We start from the raw sequence: 19,094 nt of genomic DNA, 5'->3' as shown, positions 1-19,094 counted from the left end.
GTTGTTGGTTGACGCGTCGCGTTTTCGTGATGAGGTGGCCGACTCGCTTGTGTGGCCGACTCGCTTGTGAAGTACGTTATAGTACTATACTAGTAGAGATATTTAAATATATTCTTCTATAGTATCTAGCTGCAAGAAGTTAGATTAATTTATAAGGAATAGAATTTTTCTAAAAGCTATTTACTAATAATAATATTAAATGTACTATATATACTATATATACTATAACGTCTTAGATCCCCTGGTTAAGCTAGACCCCTGGTCGAGCCACAAAAAATTACCGCTAAAACTGCTAGTTTTACACGCTTATAACTCTACTATTACTTAATATAAGAGAATAGAAGAAAATAGAATAGAAGAAAATAGAATAGAAGAAAATAGAATAGAAGAGAATAGGATAGAAGAGAATAGGATAGAAGAGAATAGAATAGATAGAATAATAGATAGATAGATAGATAGATAGATAGATAGATAGATAGATAGATAGATAGATAGATAGATAGATAGATAGATAGATAGATAGACAGAAATATAAAAGCGCTTTCTATAGGTCTACTTATTAGTATAAGCTAAATATATAGCTTTATAATAGTATTAACCTCTATAAGAATTTATATACTTATTATATATTTAAGGTTAACTTATAGTTAATAATAAAGGGTATAGAGTAGCCTTATAATATTATTAATATTAGAGTAGTAATAGAATATATAAACTATTTAGATAAAAATTTACTAGTAAGTTATAGCTATAGGCTATATAAATAATAAAACAGATAGCTTACTATCTAGTATTATATCTATCTATCTATCTATCTATCTATCTATCTTCTGGGTTATATACAACCAAGTAAGTAAAGCTTTTTCCACGTTGGTGTCTACGCAATGTAAGCAACCATTCCGTGGCAACTTACGTAATTTCTCTTCAGGCTTGACTTTTAACTATCAACAAATACTCGTGTCCGTCGAGTAGGTCTCCCAATGGCCATCGCACCTCCCGTGTCTTAACTTCTTCTAATGCTTCCAAATGTTCCTTATGATCGACCTAAAAATTCGTGTTCGCGCTAGATGTTGCTCCTCCAGCTTGGCCAGACTCAAATAGCGAGCCCCTCAGAGTGGCTGTCTTAATGTATCTTACAGGCGATAGCTTCATGATCGCGTATGCATGGTTTTGAGTCATGCTGAGTTGACGTCCTCAATTCCTTGACCAAATGCTCTAAGGGTAGCCAATATCGCAGCCGGAGATGAGCTAAGTATCCCGAACCCGCCGTCTCGCTCATTTCTTGGAGCTTAGAGCATTCTTGTGGCGATAGTTACCTTGTTTTCGATAGGTGGTGCTCACAACGAGCTGAGTAATCCATCTGCAGGAAAAGACGTAGCTGGTCCCCAATCTTTGCACACACATATGTGTTCCGAGCACCCGTGGGCAAGCATTCTGCTCTTAATTTAGCGGCGCTCATGCGGACGCGTCGTCCTAGAATAACAAGGGCTTTAGTATAATTTAGACGAATAGTAGCGAAATGGTTTTACCTGGCTTGGCGAATGCACCTATATTCGACTCTGCTTCCGGACTCCAGATGCCATAATTCGCTGAGAAAAGCGCAGCTGCTGACTTGATAATTCTTAGAAATAGCGTCATCTTCGAATTTTTGGAACGTTGGCAACAATGTCGATGACATAGTGGATGTGCTGTAGGTAGTGTGTCTTGGAGTGGACTGGCTTGATGCAGGTGGAATTTGAGACGAGGAAAGTGTGAATCGAGCCTTGGAATCAAGGTGGGGTAAGGCACTGCCCATCGAGGTAATAATGTTTCGAGACGGCGCCGTCTCAGGTGGCCTAGCAACTTTATAGATCATTCAAATTGAAATATTTTCAACTTTCCAAAGTGTGTTGGACAGCCCTCAACAGTGGCAAGGAACTGTACTCAGGTACGTATGTGCTTACATGCATTGAAATTGGAGAAAGATACCTGAGTGTCGAAGACGGCTAAGATTTTGTACGTATTAAGAGCATCTATCGGACTGCTCTCAAGGAGCGATCATGTCGTCCCTAAGAGTCGCGTTGTCTTTCACATCAGCGATTCCCGTCTTGGTCTCGACATGATCTTCGCTGAGCACTTTCCGTACGATAAAGAAGCCCGTAACTACTCCACACGCAGCAATACATGCATAAAATATCCAGATAAATCTCAGACTCCACGCAAATGCCTCTTTGACTGCGCGCTGTTGGTTCGCGTCTTTTATAGTCCCGATCAACAGAATATTGGCAGCAGCCTCACCACCGGAGAATTTCTGGACCAGCGTGTCTTGTACGCCAGCAGCCTTCAAGAATGGTGCTCGGGTCTCCATGCAGTTCTGGAAGATGACGCCACCAATTACGATGGACAATGACGTTGCAAGATTCCGAATGAAGCCAAAGGTTGCTGTGGCCGTCGCTACGTCTTTTTGTGGCACGAAAGCTTGAAGTGCGATGAGCGGGGGCTCAAAAAGCAAACCTCCGCCGAATCCTGCTATGGTCTCGACTATGATGATTTCGGCTATCGAAGACCTGGCATCAAAGTGGATGTATAACCCAGTGCCGATGGTAAGGAGGACCGTGCCGACCCAAACGATCTCTAAATATCGTCCACTAAAATGGTTCAGCGCTTTTAGCTTAGAAATGCTTGGATTGCTTGACTGACCTGCGGTGTATCGCGAATCCAGCAGTGATGCCCATGAGGGCTGCCCCGAAGGTTATGGGGAGAACGAGGAGACCAGACCTTGACGGTGATGCGCCGTGGACGGATTGAAAGTACAGGGGCATATAATATTCTCCAGCGACGAAGACCTACCATGAAAGGTTAGTACACAATCAATGCTTGAAATCGGATCGATGTTTTGAACCTACAATCCCGTGTAAGAAGCATAGTACTAGACTTGCAACATTGGACCGGTTTCGGAAGAGGTCCAAAGGCATAAGTGGATATCGTGCAAGCCGTTTCTCGCTGAAAACAAACAGTATAGACATGAGGCTTCCAAATACGATGAGACAGATGACGGTAGCAGAATTCCAAGCAAATAGTACACCTCCGAAATCAAGTCCCAGAAGTAGCATCAGGGTCAGGCCGAGGATGGACATGCTTCCCCACCAATCAATTGCCTTTATGCCATCCAGTATCTTTGTCTTCGGGTTGTGTACATCTAGAAATATAAGGATTAGAAAAAAGGTTATCCCGGAAACCGGCAAGTTGATCCAGAAAATCCATCTCCAGGATACATATTCAGCCAAAACACCCCCGATGATGGGACCGATACCTCCGGCCAGGGCCCACACGAACTCTAGGAGACCCAGGTACAGACTACGACTCCTATACGGCAAGAGTAAGCACAAGAGACCATCACTCCTCCATATATGAATACCTACCTCATGCTGAACAAGTCTGAAATAGTGATGTTCACGAGCTGTATGAGCCCACCACCGGCAGTGCCTTGGAAAGATCTCCCTACAATAAGCAGACCCATTGAAGGTGCTTGCGCACAGAGGATGGAGCTACCAAAGAATATGGTGACTGCTGTTAGCAGGATTGGCTTCCGTCCCCAAATATCCGAAAGCTTGGACCAAATGGGCGAACCGGCAGCATTTGCGAGAAGATATGCACCGCCAATCCATGTATAGCCAGATGCAGAGTTCAGTTCGGAAGATATAGTCGGAATTGCTGTCGCTACAATTGTCGCGTCCAAAGCTGCTATGAAAAGCGAGAGAAAAAGGGCCACTAAAATTGCAAACATTCGGAACTTAGTTCGAGGGACTGCTACTGGCTCGTTGATGCTGAATGCTTCAATGTCAATTGAGGCTACCTGCGCAGGCTCTGGATGAAGGCCATGAGAAGCGGAAAGTGGAGTTTCAGCGATTGCATCATTGGCTTTGTTTGGATGTGTTGAGGAAAAGCTGGTAATTTGAAGTTCCATATTGAGAGGGTGAAGATTGGCGCGGAGAATTTCGAACGAGAGCACCCACCGCAATCTGTATTAATTATATCTGGAGAAAAAGCGTATGTTGAGTCATTGACCCCGCAGTGAGAAAGGGCGGTCAAATACCCGCGCTTACGTAAATAGCTACATGTCTAATTAGTGTCATCAATGGAAAAACTTGCCTGCATGTAAGTGGTAAACGCTCTTCTGGAAGAAGGCGCCTAGTGAGATCTGCGGATGCCGTCGAATGGCGTGCTTTGATACAAGGGGGCTACCTGAGCGGGCTGCCGGTGCTCCCTGCAAGCGTCTCTGTTAGTGCTTACAATCGCCACATCGCCACATGAAAACAGTGCTTATTCAGTAACTAATATTTCGTTGGGCCGCCATCAGCAGCAATTACAGCAAGGCAACGCTCCCTCATATTGCCCGTATACTTTTCAAATTCTTCGGGCTCAAGCTTCTCCCATTCCTCCTCAGCGTACTGCTGTACTTCCTCCTTTGTTGTAGGAAACCGGCGTTGTATTCTCCCCTTCAACAGCCGCCAAACGTTCTCAATTGGATTCAAATCAGGGGAATTCGCCGGCCATTCCATTACAAGCATGCCGTTCTGTTCCCAGGCCAGGCGCGTCGCTTTTGCTGAGTGAATTGAGGCATTATCCTCTACAAGAATAGGCTGGTGTTGTAGTGTCTGCCATAATTCCCATGCAAAAGTCTTGATATTGGGGCATATATAGGTACGGTAGACGTCGCCGTTTATCGTCTTTCTCTTGTATCCCAGCTCAATTGACTAGTCCTTTTCAAAAACAACCAAAGGCCCCTTATTCCCATGGGAGATGCTGCCATGAATCATCCAGCTAGAATACCCCCTAAATTTAGGGACACAGCAATCAATATTGTATTTCTCCTCAGCACGCCTAGTAACAAAGATCTGGCCTCCTCCGGTTCGAATGGACGCTTTATCGGTCCAAATTACTGCTGCCTATATCTCGGGAGTCCATTCCAGATAAGAATAGGCCCATTTAAGACGGGCCTCTCGCTGCTCAGGCGTGATAAGGGGCTTCTCTGTTGCAACACGCCGGAAATAGCCCTCTTTTTCAAATGCCTTATATAGGGATCGCTTGCAGGCAGAGACCCCCTCCAGTATTGCAATCTCCTCTAACGGCTTCCTTCGGTGGATACGATCAAGCTTAGCCCGGGCAATAAGGCGCTGTCGAGTTGGAGTATCAAGATTCGGTTTTCTCCCTCTCTGTTTTTGAGGGGTCCACGGATTCTGGAGAGAGAGAGCATTGGATATAGTTCTGTAAGGCACACCAAGAGAGGAACCGATCCTTCGGTTATTCCAGCCAGCGTATCGAGAGAGGGAGAAAGCAATATCACGCTCTCGGTAGGAGAGACGGGTGCCCGGATCTCGAAGAATAGGATATTGAATTGGCCGTGGATGGTGGCCATTGTTCCGGCGTACAAGATTCGGCATTTTTATGATATAAAATACAAGGGCCCCTGCCGTTGTTTTATATTATCTAGCTATTCTGGTGGCTTCTGCAGATTTATAATACGCTTACTGTGGCTAAAACAACGCCAGCGCTAGCAGGGAGCGCCGGCAGCCCGCTCAGGTAGCCCCCTTGTAGGATTCGAGTAGCGCTGACAGGGACTAGATGAAAGCATAACTAGGTATGTACATACAAAGTACAATGCCTCGTCATGGAATTCTGGACACTTGTTTACCGCTCTGTGAGGAGCTTCATAGTAATTTAAGCATTCCAAATAAGAGAGAAACTTGGCATTTTAGACAAGTAGTAAACTTGCGAGGCTACCTCAAATAGTGTCAGCAGGGTGTACGCAGATTGGAAGCCCACATGCGGTACTCCGAATACCTGTAGCTGTTCTTGAAAGACAACAGTCCTGAAGTGACCGATACGACATTCCCAAACCAATCCCTATTAACATCCGGCACTGAATTTGATTATGATACTTTGTCGTGTGGTAGTCTCGTACAGCCCAAACGAGGAGACAGTCCGTAAGCAGATATCTTCCAACCTAGCAGTCAACTTTGATGTGTTCTTTTCTCTTTGAAGCAGGCCTGACTTGTTCCCAGGTCCTGCCGTCTCAGGCGTTGCAGAACTCGACTTCCGGCCAAAAAAGCCTTTCGTGGTTGGCCTTTGTGGCAATGGTGGCTGGAGATTCCTCGCAGTGATCGAAGACTGCGATGATGCATCCAAATTTTCATTCAATGCTCGCTCCAGCTCTTCTACTACACCCTGCTGCTTCCAGAAGTCAAGACGGTTCATGTGGCCATCAAGTTGGATTTGCTGCAGCTGCTCCGGGAAGCCGATAATCTCCACCCGAGACTCCTCTGAGATCTCGAAATCAAATTCTGTATCTCATGGTGTTAGTGGCACTTAGAACTCTTGAGGGATAGCAGTCTAAGTCAAAGAAGGTCTGTACCTGACTTGACTCTTTCTTCTTGCGCGAGCACAACATCTGAGGGCATGAGCGCGATGGTGATGCTCCCAATGCCGTACATAGCCTGTTGTGAGATCAAGGGATAGACGTGTTCATTGATCACACTCGCGATCTGCTCTTCTCGGACTGCGCGGACTCTGTCGCGGATACGCTGGCCATCGGAGGTGCTGCTCGTATAGTACTGGGCTTGGAGGTGGGCATTGGTACTCTCCTCGTAGGATGGAAGAGCGCCTTCTTTCGACATTGTAAGTCTTGGGAGGCAGAGCTTTGGGAAGTATGGATAGAAGGATTCAGTCGGATAGTTGTGCCGAGCAGCGTCCACCTGACTGTCTAGTTAGGATCCTCTGTAGGGACTAGAAATGTGACTCCGGTGAGTGCTTGATGTGAGAGCCTGGGTGAGATTCCGCCACTGTCTGCCTTGGATGATGGCCGATGTGGCTCTAGGACACGTGAATGATAAAATGATGCGGGCAAGGGCGGTACGATGAGCGCGTCCTGCTCGTGTCCGTTATATCGTGCGGGCTTGGCCGCCTTGGGGTCTGCTCATGTGGCCTAAAAATTGGGGCCAGCTCAAGCTGTCCCCAAGGTTCCAATCTAGGCACCCTAAAATATCCTGACGGGCACCTGGGCAAATATCAGAATGAGGCTGGCGGTCAGCGTTTTGAGCAGCTGGATGACAGAACGAGGCCGTTGTCTGTGAAATGGTCTGCTGTCGCAGTCTCACGTTCTCAGCAATCGCTGGAAGCAGCGCATGGAGGTACTTCGTATTGTGGTGTGCAAGCTGGAGGCGCAGCCCTGCAACGAGGCTGATTCCCCCGGTTGCTTAGCGCCACAGCGGCCCGAGCGCCTTCCAAGCCAGTCGAACCACGATCTCAAGGGTTCCATTGATGATTCGCCTTGAGCTCTAGAGTTTGGGAGTGTGCCTAATTCACATGGTAGGAACCGGGAGACTTGTATGACCAAACCATGGGTTCTCGCCGGCTGCAGGTATATAAAGCCACAATGGCGCGTACTCATCCACACATTTACACTTCATAACATCTTTTGACCCATTCACTCTTTTGCTAAGAGTGTTTGTTTCTGGGAGCCCTCCACATAGTCTTCTCTCAGGAGTATCGTAAATTACTTGCCTAATATGGCGCTCATCCCATGGTATCATGTCGCTGAGGCGAACGAGTACCTCGTCGTCACTGGCGCAGGTATCGACAAAGTCTTGATCAAGAAGAAGGTCAGTGTTGCTCTGCTCTTGCCATGTTTGCAATACATTTAACGTGCTGCAGGCATGGGTTAAACCCTTCCAACGAGTGTCCAAAATCTCCCTCACGCCGTTCGACTTCAACATCACTCTCCAGGCTATGACTGTCGAGAAGCTCAAGTTTTCCCTACCTGCGACCTTTACTATCGGACCCGACGATGCGTCCGAGTCTCTACAGAAGTATGCCGTGCTTCTTACCGGCGAGTCCGATGGAAGCGCACCGATCGCTGCAGGAAAAGGCGCCGTCGCCGCTGGCCGCAATCATGTACAGGACATCGTCAAAGGCGTCATCGAGGGCGAGACTCGCTCGATCGTCTCAACGATGACGATGGAGGAGCTCTTTCGCGAGCGCCAGGTGTTCAAGGGCAAGGTCATCCAGGGAGTCCAATCCGAGCTCGACCAATTCGGACTTCGAATCTACAACGCAAACGTCAAAGAGCTACAGGACACACCTGGATCCGAGTACTTCACCTCACTGTCTCGGAAAGCCCACGAAGGAGCCCTGAACCAGGCGAAGGTTGATGTTGCCGACGCACGCATGCGTGGTGAAGTTGGCGAGGCAGAGAAGCAAGGCAAGACAAAGCAGGAGGTCGCAAAAATCCATGCGGCAACTGCAGTCCTTGAAACCGAGCGCAAGGGTGAAAAGGCACTGGCAGACGCTAAACTCACCGACAAGGAGATCAAGATCGAGAAAGAGCTTAACCTTGCGCGTATTGAAGCTAAGCGCGCCGCCGAGCAGCGTGATACGGAGCTTAACACGGACGTCGAGAAGAAGCGCGCGGCCATGGAACTGGAGCGTCTCCGAGCAACTACCGTCACAGCTGCCAAGATCGCGAAGGAGTCTGAACAGCAAAAGGCGGACGCAAGGCTATACGCCCAGCAACAGCAGGCCGAGGGTCAGAAGTTTGCAGAACAGGCCGACGCCGAAGCTGCGGCATACCGACGCTTGAAGGACGCAGAGGCAAATTTTCAGGCCCGCGAGCGTGAAGCCGAAGCTGCATATGTTGTCGCAAAGCGGGCTGCTGAAGCTGACTACTTCCGCCACGAGCGGGATGCCGAGGCGGCTCTCTTGTCCAGACAGCGTGAAGCCCAAGGTCTGTCTGCTATGGCGAAAGCCTATGGAGATATGAGCAATGTCCTCGGGGGTCCTCAAGGTCTTATGCAGTATCTCATGCTGCAAAACGATACGTACGAGAAGCTGGCGAACGCCAACGCCAATGCTATCCGTGGTCTGGCACCTAAGATCAACGTTTGGAACACTGGAGCCCAAGGAGAAGGTTCTGCGGCAGATCCCACAGCACCCATCAGGAACCTCTTCCAGAGCTTACCACCACTCCTGAGCACGATAAATGACCAGACTGGCATTCAGCCACCTTCGTGGCTGGCACAGATGCCCCAAGAGCAACAGCAGATCGTGAAGCAGGGTCCGAATGGTGTCAATGGGGCCAAGTAGAGAGAAGAATGATTTCCTTTGTTCATTTGTATACGACTACTTTGAATGGAGTTTCGAGGGGTGGCAAAGAATGTGGCGAAGGACCGGCGTAAATCGTGGCATTACAATCCTTTCTTTTTGGTGTGCCTGGGGTGCACGGATGGACATAAGAAAGTAGTTCGGGTATGTAACAATTCCAAAAAAACAAGAAACAAGTAGCATACTGCCCATATGATTCATTAGTCTATTTCCATGCGGCACACGACGCTGCAAATATTTGAAGTCAGTGAGCACCATGAAGACGGGCTAGAAGACAGGTTTCAACGAGCTTGTCTAGAAGCAGGCAGCATGTTGGCGAACACGTTGAAATTGAGGCGCTTGAACTACACGACGCTGTGACGATAGTGAAACGTGAGCTAACGAACATCTTCGAGTCCTGGTAACCTTTTCGGCTGCGAAGCCTGCTTTCTCTGTATAGTCGAGCCTTTTCTGTATATTCGAGAATGGAAGTTTGGAATCTATGCGTCTCCGTGAAGTACCGATAGCAGCTTGCTAGTCCACCATGCCACACGATCACTTTCAGGGCCGAGTCGTGGGTGCTCCCTTGGAGATTCCGCGAGTGATCGAAAGGCGCATCGAGAGCTGGTTTTCGTCTTCATACTCTGGTTCTCGTCATGTCTCATCTATCTGGGTTGCTCTCATGTCCATCTTTCCGGACTCCCTCGCCATCAAACCCTAGATTGTCTAGCAGCCTGATGAGCTCGTTGATCTTGATAACTTTTTCGAATTGCTCTGGGAGGAGGGTATCCCCCTTCTCCTTCTTATCCTTTAGCTCACGAGCTTGCCGAAGCTTTTTCATCAGCTTTCTCGCCTCCTTCTCCTTCTCTACTTCGAGATCGACCTCCTTTGGGGGTTCCAGTTCTTCCACTTGGACGCCTTTGCCGTCTGCTGGCTTTGCCGCGTCGCCATCTGTGCTCCCCTCTCCGGCAATCCCATCTGCGGCAGCGCGCTTGCGCGCTTCCCTCCGCTTCGCATTCTTGTTCACCGTGCCAGATACCGGAGCGGCCTTCTTCACAAGTGGCTCTGCTCCGGGCACGCCTTCGCTACCGCGAGTCTTCCATGCTTCAGCAGTGCGGTTCTTGTAGACCTCGACGTCTTCCGGCGGGCGGTAGCCTGGACGTACGCGAATTTCCTTGCGCACAGAGCCGTCGGGGCGAGTGCTGGAAGGGATATGGCGCTCGCCTGTCTCGGAGGTCGTAATGCCGGATTTAGAGGAGGATAGAGTGGTTGGGACGGTGGGCATGGCTGGTGGTGGGATCTGCGGAGACAGTGTAGGATGAGAGATCGAATGGTATGGAGAGCAATCGGAGACAGCGCCGGCCTCGCGAGCGTAAGAGCAGGTCGTGATGGTTTGCTTCGGCGAGCATAAGTCTGGTCGTGGCCAGCAGGCGACACTGGAGGGGGCCTTGACGTCGCAAGGCGCGGTGATTGTGAGGCAGCTAGTTAGGCCTTTGCACTCCTAGTCGAGCCTACGCGCCAAAGCTGGGAATGCGGGAGTGCATCGAAGAGAGGGTGTGGGGGGGGTTGACTTTGTGCGAGGCTGAGAGCTTTGCACTAGGTACGACCTTGGCCCCCTCCTTCGGGCTATATACAATAGTTCCTTCATGAACTAAGTAGATGAAAACAAAACAGATGCAGGCACTGCTTTATATCGCGACTGCCCCCCAACATATGCCTCTACATTTTCCATCTAATACGGCTGGCCAAGATGAAGAATCCGGCCGCTCAGGTTCTACGATTTCCAATAGTGTAGCAGAGAGCCACAGCAAGTGCTATGCAAGTGAACACAAGCATATAAAGAGCGTGTACCCTGCATGCTGCTCGAAAACTTTGTTCCGCAGCCTGCAACTGATCGGGACCTCGAAGAAGCCCGCGCCAAGCAGCCCCGAGCGTTTGCGTTTCGAAGTCGATCCATTGCTTGCGGCAACACCACAACCTCACCTCACGCCGACAGCAATTCCAGCCACCCCACCACTCCGCTCTCCCCAGATCTCCTTTGAAATGGCAGGCGTAAGTGCATTCATCGGATGGGCTATTTAGTTTCTCGAAGCTGACTGCCGCGCGATAGATATCATCCGGCCTCTACAAGCACGTCTCCCGGGTCTGCCAATGCTACAGGGAGACCAAGGGCTAACCCTCTCCGCAGTGCGTTCTTCCGCAGGAACACGGCGATGCTAGGGGCGGTGTTCTTCTCAGCGTTCGTCATTGAGATGTAGGTAATTACCGAGAGCTTTTCGGGCAGACGGGTTGCTAACCGGGCAACAGTGGGTTCGACACCGGTTCCACCAAGGTGTGGGATGCCTTGAACAGAGGAGTAAGCAGTGCCCAGGTCCTGTCACGAAATGTTGAGACTGATGAATGGTATAGCGCCAATGGAAGGACATCAAGCAAAAGTACATGGAGGCTGCCGAGGAGGAGGAGTAAGAATGCCACCGCCGACACTGGACGGCATCATACCCTTGCGGTATTGAAAAGGACATAGTAGTGCCAATGGGTGGATTTTCACAGGGAGCGGAGGATGGTTCGCAGCTGGCATTGTTGTATATTGGTGTATACACTAGGGCTTCAACGATTGCTCAACCTAAACCGAGCTTTGCGGACTCGCGGAATGAACTTGCACTGAACCCGACATGCACGCTCCCATTACCTTTCACTTACTCTCACACACAGCTTGCTTTGATTGATGTAGGAGAGGCCATGCTCTTTCCGTCGTTTGAACATGATGCAATGCCCGTTGCCGTGTGAGCAAGCACGCCACAAAGAAACAGCCCTAACGTAGAAAAACAGCTCTTAAGTCACACAGTCCATCACTGTCTCTGTCTAAAGTATGGTAGTATAATCACAATTGTAGGTGCGGCGTTTTGTTGTTCCATATGCGGCCAATCTGCAGAGACCTCCGAGCTTATGACGCCTCGTCTCATCGCGCCTCTTCTTTCAACAACACCACACGCCAGTCGCTGTCACAGCTTCATTCGCGCAACTTGTAGTGAATGCAGCGATGAGCTAAAACAAAGTTTATAGGCACCACTAAATACAAATCGCAGGCGCGCGGTACCTACAACATCTCTCGGACCACCCCCACCTTCCCTCAACACCCTCCGCTCTAGCACCCGCTATGCTGGTCTCTCCTCAAGAGCAAAGGCTCTGTCGAGCCCTCCGCGAGTTTCCAGCCCGTTTTGACTTCCGCTATACCGATGAAGCTAGCCATGAGCTTATCAGACTGCTTTTCCAGTCACTCGCCCTTGACCGCGACGAATACCTTCGCCTCTTCTTCCCGCAAGGACCCCCTCCGAAATCAGAAGAGCCATGGAGTCTGAGGAAGGCACAGGGAGCCGTAGAGGGTGCAGAATACACTGAAGCCGCACGAGGACAACCATGCGGACATATATTCAAGAGTGGCGAGGCTACGTACCGATGCAAGACATGCACTGTTGACGATACGTGCGTACTATGCGCGCGTTGCTTTGACGCCTCGGACCACGAAGGCCACATCGTGTATGTCAGCGTATCGCCCGGGAACTCAGGATGCTGCGATTGCGGCGACGAAGAGGCTTGGATCCGGCCTGTCCACTGCAATATTCACTCTGTCTCGTTCGAGGCACAATCTAAGGCTGCGGGGAAGGCAAAGGAAGGCTCCACTCTTCCGGAAGAGCTACTAGAAAACATAAGAATCACGATATCCAGGGCGCTGGACTACTTGATGGATGTCTTTTCATGTTCGCCGGAGCAGCTAAGGCTGCCTAAGACGGAGCAGTCCATCATGGAGGACGAGCGGCAGTCACGCCTTACGCCAAAATGGTATGCCGGCGGGGACCGTACTCATGCCAACGAGGAATATGCATTGGTGCTTTGGAACGACGAGAAGCATACCGTCTATGATATCCGCGATCAGATCTCTCGCGCTTGCAAGCAGCGGAAGAATTTCGGGCTTGCCAAGGCATACGAGGTTAGTGATGTCGGTCGGAGTGTTATCGTGTATAGCACGGACCTCCAGGAGCTTCTACGAATGGCCAAGATCATTGAGGAGATCAAGCTCACTGTCACTATCCGATCGGCTAGGGACACCTTCCGAGAGCAGATGTGTGGCACGATCATAGAGTGGATCTCCGATATTGCTGGATGTAGTGTTGGGAGTGATCACCAAGTCCTCCGTAGTACCCTGTGTGAGGAAATGCTAAAGCCATGGCGGATTGGAAGCGAGGCCCACCACCAGCACATAGGGCGGGATGGCATCGACGATCACGAAGTCGAGGAACGGGATGAAGAAATTACCTTCATAAACCGTTACTTTGTTGCTCAGAGGCGAGCTGCTACTCGTGACCAACAGAGACAAGGAGAAGATGACGATTCGTCTGATGACGATACATACGAAGAATATGATGAGACAAGCGCTGGCGACGCCGCTGAGGATATGGATCTCGATGATCTTTTGGCCAACGATGGGGACGGTGACGTTGATATGGATGCATCCGACGGCCCCGACGATGAGCTCGAAGTCTCTGAGGCAACCATTGCAGGATACCCTCCACCGCCGCCGCCACCTCCGCCGCCACCAACTCTACCTGCCCACACAAGAGCTCCGTTAGCGCCACGGCAAGAGCAAGACCGTACACCCGCAGACTCTGATACGGACATAGCCCCGCACCTTGCCGTTGCCCAGGCCGAGCCATCGATCGAGGTCCCCAAGACGCCGAGAGCGAGACCAAGATCACTGCGGCCTCCAAGACCACCAAAGTACTGGTTAGAGAAGCCAGAAGGGTATGGGAAGAAGAGTGATACGCCTCCACACGAGGATCTTTGGCAGCGTCTTCGACTAGACTTCATGATTCTGTACGATTTGAGGATGTGGAAGAAGATTAGGATCGACATGCGCGATGTCTTCATCAGCACTGTTGTCACCATTCCTCATTTCAAGCGACTCCTAGGTCTACGCTTTGCTGGTGTGTATACGACGCTGGCCCAGCTTTACTTGATAGCAGATCGCGAGCCGGACCACTCCATTATCAATTTGTCACTTCAGATGCTCACGACACCATCCATAACTGCGGAGGTCGTCGACCGAGGAAATTTCCTCACGAACCTCATGGCAATACTCTATACATTCCTCACGACCCGCCAAGTAGGATATCCGTGGGACGTAAATCCAAAAGCTACCTTGGCTTTTGAACAGGGCGCGGTGACAAATCGACGCATGTATCACTTCTTCCTAGATATGAAGTACCTTATTGGATCGGATCACGTCAAGGAGAGACTTTGCGATGAGGAGCGCTACTTGATGCAATTCTTGGATCTGGTAAAACTTCATCAAGGCATATGCCCCAATGTTCGAGCTGTAGGTGAGCATCTCGAGTATGAGACCGACGCTTGGATAAGCGCATCTCTTATAACCAGAGAAATCAACAAGCTATGCAGACAGTTCTCCGAAGCTTTTACGTTGCGGAGAGACGAAGACGCTGCTAATATCTGTCGTGCCATCCGGAGGACAGCAAAAGTAGCCATCACCAACTCTATTGGCGCGGAACGCAAACGGTTCGACCAGGCTGAAATCAGAGCGGAAACTAGATTCAGAAGTTTGGAGGCGTTCGAATTTGATTCAGATCCAACAACCGCATCCAGCCCGGTTGATAGGATCGTCGATTTCGTTGTGGCTAAAGAGCCAATGAGCTTCCACCATGCTCTGCATTACACTTTGTCTTGGCTCATCGATCGAGGCAAGAGCATGTCTCGGGATCAGCTCTGGGGATTGTTGCTGTTCTCAGTCCAAGAATTGAGAGAGCCACCCATACCTCTTAATGCATTGATTCCCGAACACCAACCGGACGAGTATCTCCTCGCTCTGTTCGACTTTCCCCTCCGAGTCTGCGCTTGGCTGTCTCAAATGCGAGGTGGCATTTGGGTTAGAAATGGCATCACCCTCCGCCACCAAATGTCTACTTACAGGAATGTTGGACAGCGGGATGTCTCTTACCAGAGAGACATATTCCTCTTGCAGACTGCTTTGGTCATCTGTAACCCAGCGACTTTTCTTGCATCTATGGTTGACAGGTTTGGTTTGATGCATTGGGCGAAGGGCCACTACGCCAACACACCTGGCATTGAAGACTCTCAGATCATCGATGTTGTTGAGGACTTTGTTCACCTCTTAATCATTCTCTTGAGTGATAGGCTGCCCCTTCTTCCTATCGAGGATGAACCAGAGCCTCACGTCATTGCCATGCGCCGCGACATTGCGCACGTTCTCTGCTTCAAGCCTCTGTCCTTCTCAGAGCTTACTGCTCGCATTTCCGAGAGGATTCAAGATATGAACGAGTTCAATACGGTGCTATCCGACATGACCAAATTCAAGCCTCCCGAGGGCCTTTCCGACTCCGGAACATTTGAGCTGAAGGAAGAGTTCATTACGCTGATTGACCCATACATCACTCAGTACAATCGTAATCAGCGGGAAGAAGCAGAAACGATATACAAAAACTACATGGCCAAGAAGACCGGCAAACAGGCCGAGGATATTGTCTTCGAGCCTAAATTGAGGGACATACCATCAGGCGTATTCACGGATCTTGCAGCATTCACCAAGACGCCTCTATTTGCTCAGATCATCTACTACCTACTCGGTTATGGCCTCCAGGCCGAAGCTACAACGCCTACGGTCCCGCTTACAAGAGTTGAAGGGTACCTACAATTCGTCCTCCAATTAGTATTGGTGGCAATCTTAGAAGACAAAGTGCACGAAGATGAGATGTCCGATACCGCTCCAGGATCCTTCGTCGCTAATGTTCTAACAAAGCACGCAAATGTTGGAATTGCTGGCCATTCAACAATTTTGTCTGTCTTGAATGCATTGACAGGTATCGAAGCGTTCACGGCCTGCGAGCCGAAGATCAAGCTCATCATTCACCGTCTCAAGCAACATCAACGTACAGTGTTCCAATCCGCGTCGACTGCACTTAACATCCCTATAGACCGGATGGATACCGCATCGCCTGCCTCTTTTGTTGATGCTGTGGTCGAAAAGGATCTGAAAAAGAAACAAGCGCAGGAGAGGAAGGACAAAGTCATGGCTGCTTTCAAAGCGCAGCAAGGGGAATTCTTAGCCAACCAGTCTATTGATTGGGGTGCGGATGATTCAGATGATTTAGACGATGACTTTGCGCCTGTCTCGGAGAAGACCGTCGTCAAATTTCCTGGCGGAAATTGCATTCTCTGTCAGGAAGAGACAAACGAGCATCGGCTGTACGGCACGTTTGCTTACATTGCTGAAAGCACAATTCTCCGACAAACAGACACTAAGGATGAAGACTGGGTCACGGAGGTGTCAAGTACTCCCACAAATCTCGATCGTTCTGCTGACTCGATTCGACCTTTCGGTGTTGCCGGTCAAAACCGACGGGTGGTAGAGAAGGTGACCTCAGAAGGGAACGTGATAATTACAGAACGACAAGAGCTAGGGAAGGGGTTTCCTCATGCTTATACTAGACGCGGCCCAGTCACAACCGGCTGCGGCCATATCATGCACTTCAACTGTTTTGATGCATACACTGACGCTACAAAGCGGCGACATGTCAATCAGATTGCTCGCAACCATCCCGAGAGACCAGATGTCAAAGAGTTCCTGTGCCCTCTGTGTAAGGCTCTGGGCAACGTATTCTTGCCTATCATCTGGAAGGGCAAGACCGTCGAATATCCCGGAATTCTCGAACCGGAGATACCGTTCAGCGACTGGATCGGGTCCAGTCTTGCGGTCCAGATTTCGAAGTTGGATAAAACTCCTGAGAAATCTCGCATCGAGCGACAGCAGAGCCTTTTCATGGACTATGGCAATGAAGAAATGATACCACAGCTGGCGTCTCGCCTCCCTGAGTTGATGAAGGCAAGCTTCATATCGACCCCGCCTGTGCCTCAGCCCGCACACCACCACCGATTCCAAGTCCCGGCCTTTCTGCCTCTTCCTACGCAAGAAGACCATAGGGACCCTATCGTGATTCCCTCCGAAGGTCACCCGGATCCCGCCCAGAGTCTGCCTCTGATCGAGCTGAATAAGATTTATCAGCGGTTGAAGGACTCAATGCGTGCGAATGGTCTTCAGACCCGATTTGCATATCCTCATACTTCAGCAAATGCGCTGGACGACCTGACCTATACTGATACGTTGGCTAGAGCGCTCGGGTACTCAATTTCTGCCGTTGAGATTGCCCAGAGAGGAGTGGAGTCCCCTAATCCCAGAACTACGCTTTTGGACAAAATCCCGCCACAGTCAATAGCACATTTGAGAATTTTCTCGGAGACCGTATCGTCGTACTTTGCAGTTGGCGGTCTTCGAAATTCAGGCGCATCCAAGACGTGCCAGGAATTCATGGACAGCCGAGACAGACAACTGCATCAGCTCTTCGTGGGGCATCCAAAAGTCTTTCCACAAAATGCGCTTCCTTACGAGGCGAAGGGAATATCTGCTCTTTTGTACCAGGATCCATTCGTGTTCCTCTCGGAGTGTGCAGTCTGTTGTGTGCCATCACACAACTTGGACATATTCCATATGCTTCGGCTTTGCTATCTTGCCGAACTTGTCCGTGTCGTCATTGCCTACGCGGCTGACGACTCAAGTAATCCGTTTGGAAGTCCGGAGGAGGCGCCTTTAACTGATATACCCTCAGTACACGGCCACTGGCAGCGCCCAGGCCCTTTCATAAATCCCGAGAAAAGCAGCGCTTCTCGACAAGAAATTGAAGAGTTGTCTTCGTTTGTTGGCCACATTGTCAACACTGCCCGGACACATGACTATCCTTCCACTGCTTTCTCAGGAAACGATGCCGATGCCATAGCCGCTAAGACCCTGGGGGACGAGAAGTTCTTCCACTTCATGCATACGATGATGGAGTCTTACGCCCTACCTTTCCTCCGAAAAGCTGCGATCCTTTTGAACGTTCGCTTTGGTGTTGAATTTCCCCCTACACCTAATGCTGTCTCTGAAGAGCGTGAGATTGTTCGGCTCACGTCCGTTCTCAAACTCCCTTCTCTGCACGAAATGTTCCGCGACTTTTCAGCTGATAACCCTGGTGGCGAAGCCACCCGAGCAACTGTGAGCGGCTGGTTGCGGCACTGGTGCTGGTCACGGGAGGGCAAGCGCCCCGCTAGACCGACTATATCGCTCGCACATCCAACCATCTTTGAGCTTGTGGGGTTACCTCGAAACTACGATACTTTGACCGACGAAGCCGTCCGGCGGAAGTGTCCCACTACTGGAAAGGAATTGACAGATCCTTGTGTGTGCTTGTTCTGCGGCGAGATCTTCTGCAGCCAGGGCGTTTGCTGCATGAAGGATCGGAACAAAGGGGGCTGCTTCCAGCACCAGACAAAGTAAGTAAAGTCCAAACCGAAGTTCCTCGAAGGAGTGATAATTCGTTCAACTTACTAACATACTCAACAGGTGCGGCGGCAACATCGGCCTTTTTATCAATATCCGCAAGTGCATGGTGCTCTTCATGAATATGTCGAACGGCACGTGGGCCGTGGCGCCATATCTAGACAAGCATGGCGAGGTAGATCCGACGTTGAGGCGGCACCACCAGCTGTTCTTGAACCAGAAGAGATACGACCATCTTCTGAGGCAGGTCTGGCTCCATCACGGCGTCCCGAGCATGATAGCGAGGAGATTGGAGGGGGATGTGAACAATGGAGGGTGGGAGACTCTGTGAGTGTGGTGTTTAGGCGTTCTAGTAAGACGAAGGGAAATGCTTTGGGCACTCTCGGACGGCGTTTGGACGTAGAAACTTGAGAGGTGCATCGGAGACCCATCCATTAGGTCTAGATTAGGGGAACGGTATGGCTTGGCCATTGGTAGTGTCTGGTCATGTTATTGGGAGCCGGCAAAGTGTGCAGCGGCTGTATATGGTTATGGGAGGCTCCGTGAGTTTGTAGTGGTATAGCTGTAGTCTAAT

General features: G+C 50.0%; 6 protein-coding genes across 6 annotated transcripts; 3 read left to right on the top strand and 3 right to left on the bottom strand.

The window, feature by feature from the left end:
- Positions 1-2,026: 2,026 nt before the first annotated feature.
- Positions 2,027-3,766, bottom strand: BDZ99DRAFT_489376 (putative MFS transporter; the record flags this gene model as incomplete). The annotated part of the gene is made up of 4 exons (XM_033722979.1): positions 2,027-2,627; positions 2,680-2,825; positions 2,886-3,345; positions 3,402-3,766. The coding sequence occupies 4 exons, from the start codon at positions 3,764-3,766 to the stop codon at positions 2,027-2,029; spliced, it is 1,572 nt and encodes a 523-aa protein (XP_033574744.1).
- Positions 3,767-5,727: 1,961 nt separating this feature from the next.
- BDZ99DRAFT_65820 (uncharacterized protein) lies at positions 5,728-6,754 on the bottom strand. Its single transcript, XM_033728801.1, has 2 exons — positions 6,395-6,754; positions 5,728-6,323 (listed from the first exon to the last, which is right to left on the bottom strand). The coding sequence occupies exons 1-2, from the start codon at positions 6,654-6,656 to the stop codon at positions 5,890-5,892; spliced, it is 696 nt and encodes a 231-aa protein (XP_033574743.1). The 5' UTR covers positions 6,657-6,754; the 3' UTR covers positions 5,728-5,889.
- A 793-nt stretch (positions 6,755-7,547) lies between these two features.
- BDZ99DRAFT_391797 (uncharacterized protein) lies at positions 7,548-9,120 on the top strand (the record flags this gene model as incomplete). The annotated part of the gene is made up of 2 exons (XM_033715748.1): positions 7,548-7,640; positions 7,693-9,120. 2 exons carry the CDS (start codon positions 7,548-7,550, stop codon positions 9,118-9,120), a joined length of 1,521 nt encoding a protein of 506 aa, XP_033574742.1.
- A 359-nt stretch (positions 9,121-9,479) lies between these two features.
- On the bottom strand, positions 9,480-10,589 carry BDZ99DRAFT_65716 (uncharacterized protein). The gene has a single exon (XM_033728800.1). The coding sequence runs from the start codon at positions 10,400-10,402 to the stop codon at positions 9,779-9,781; it is 624 nt and encodes a 207-aa protein (XP_033574741.1). The 5' UTR covers positions 10,403-10,589; the 3' UTR covers positions 9,480-9,778.
- On the top strand, positions 10,397-11,788 carry BDZ99DRAFT_464689 (ubiquinol-cytochrome C reductase). Its single transcript, XM_033720381.1, has 5 exons — positions 10,397-11,169; positions 11,228-11,247; positions 11,306-11,371; positions 11,425-11,473; positions 11,527-11,788. The coding sequence occupies exons 1-5, from the start codon at positions 10,831-10,833 to the stop codon at positions 11,581-11,583; spliced, it is 531 nt and encodes a 176-aa protein (XP_033574740.1). The 5' UTR covers positions 10,397-10,830; the 3' UTR covers positions 11,584-11,788.
- A 486-nt stretch (positions 11,789-12,274) lies between these two features.
- On the top strand, positions 12,275-19,062 carry BDZ99DRAFT_420298 (uncharacterized protein; the record flags this gene model as incomplete). The annotated part of the gene is made up of 2 exons (XM_033716916.1): positions 12,275-18,513; positions 18,584-19,062. 2 exons carry the CDS (start codon positions 12,275-12,277, stop codon positions 18,849-18,851), a joined length of 6,507 nt encoding a protein of 2,168 aa, XP_033574739.1. The 3' UTR covers positions 18,852-19,062.
- Positions 19,063-19,094: the final 32 nt, after the last annotated feature.

This window comes from Mytilinidion resinicola (genome assembly GCF_010093595.1).
Source record: "Mytilinidion resinicola strain CBS 304.34 unplaced genomic scaffold BDZ99scaffold_13, whole genome shotgun sequence".
NCBI lineage: Eukaryota > Fungi > Ascomycota > Dothideomycetes > Mytilinidiales > Mytilinidiaceae > Mytilinidion > Mytilinidion resinicola.
The sequence above is the reverse complement of the archived record's forward strand: the minus strand, read 5'-3'. Positions and strand labels throughout refer to the sequence as shown.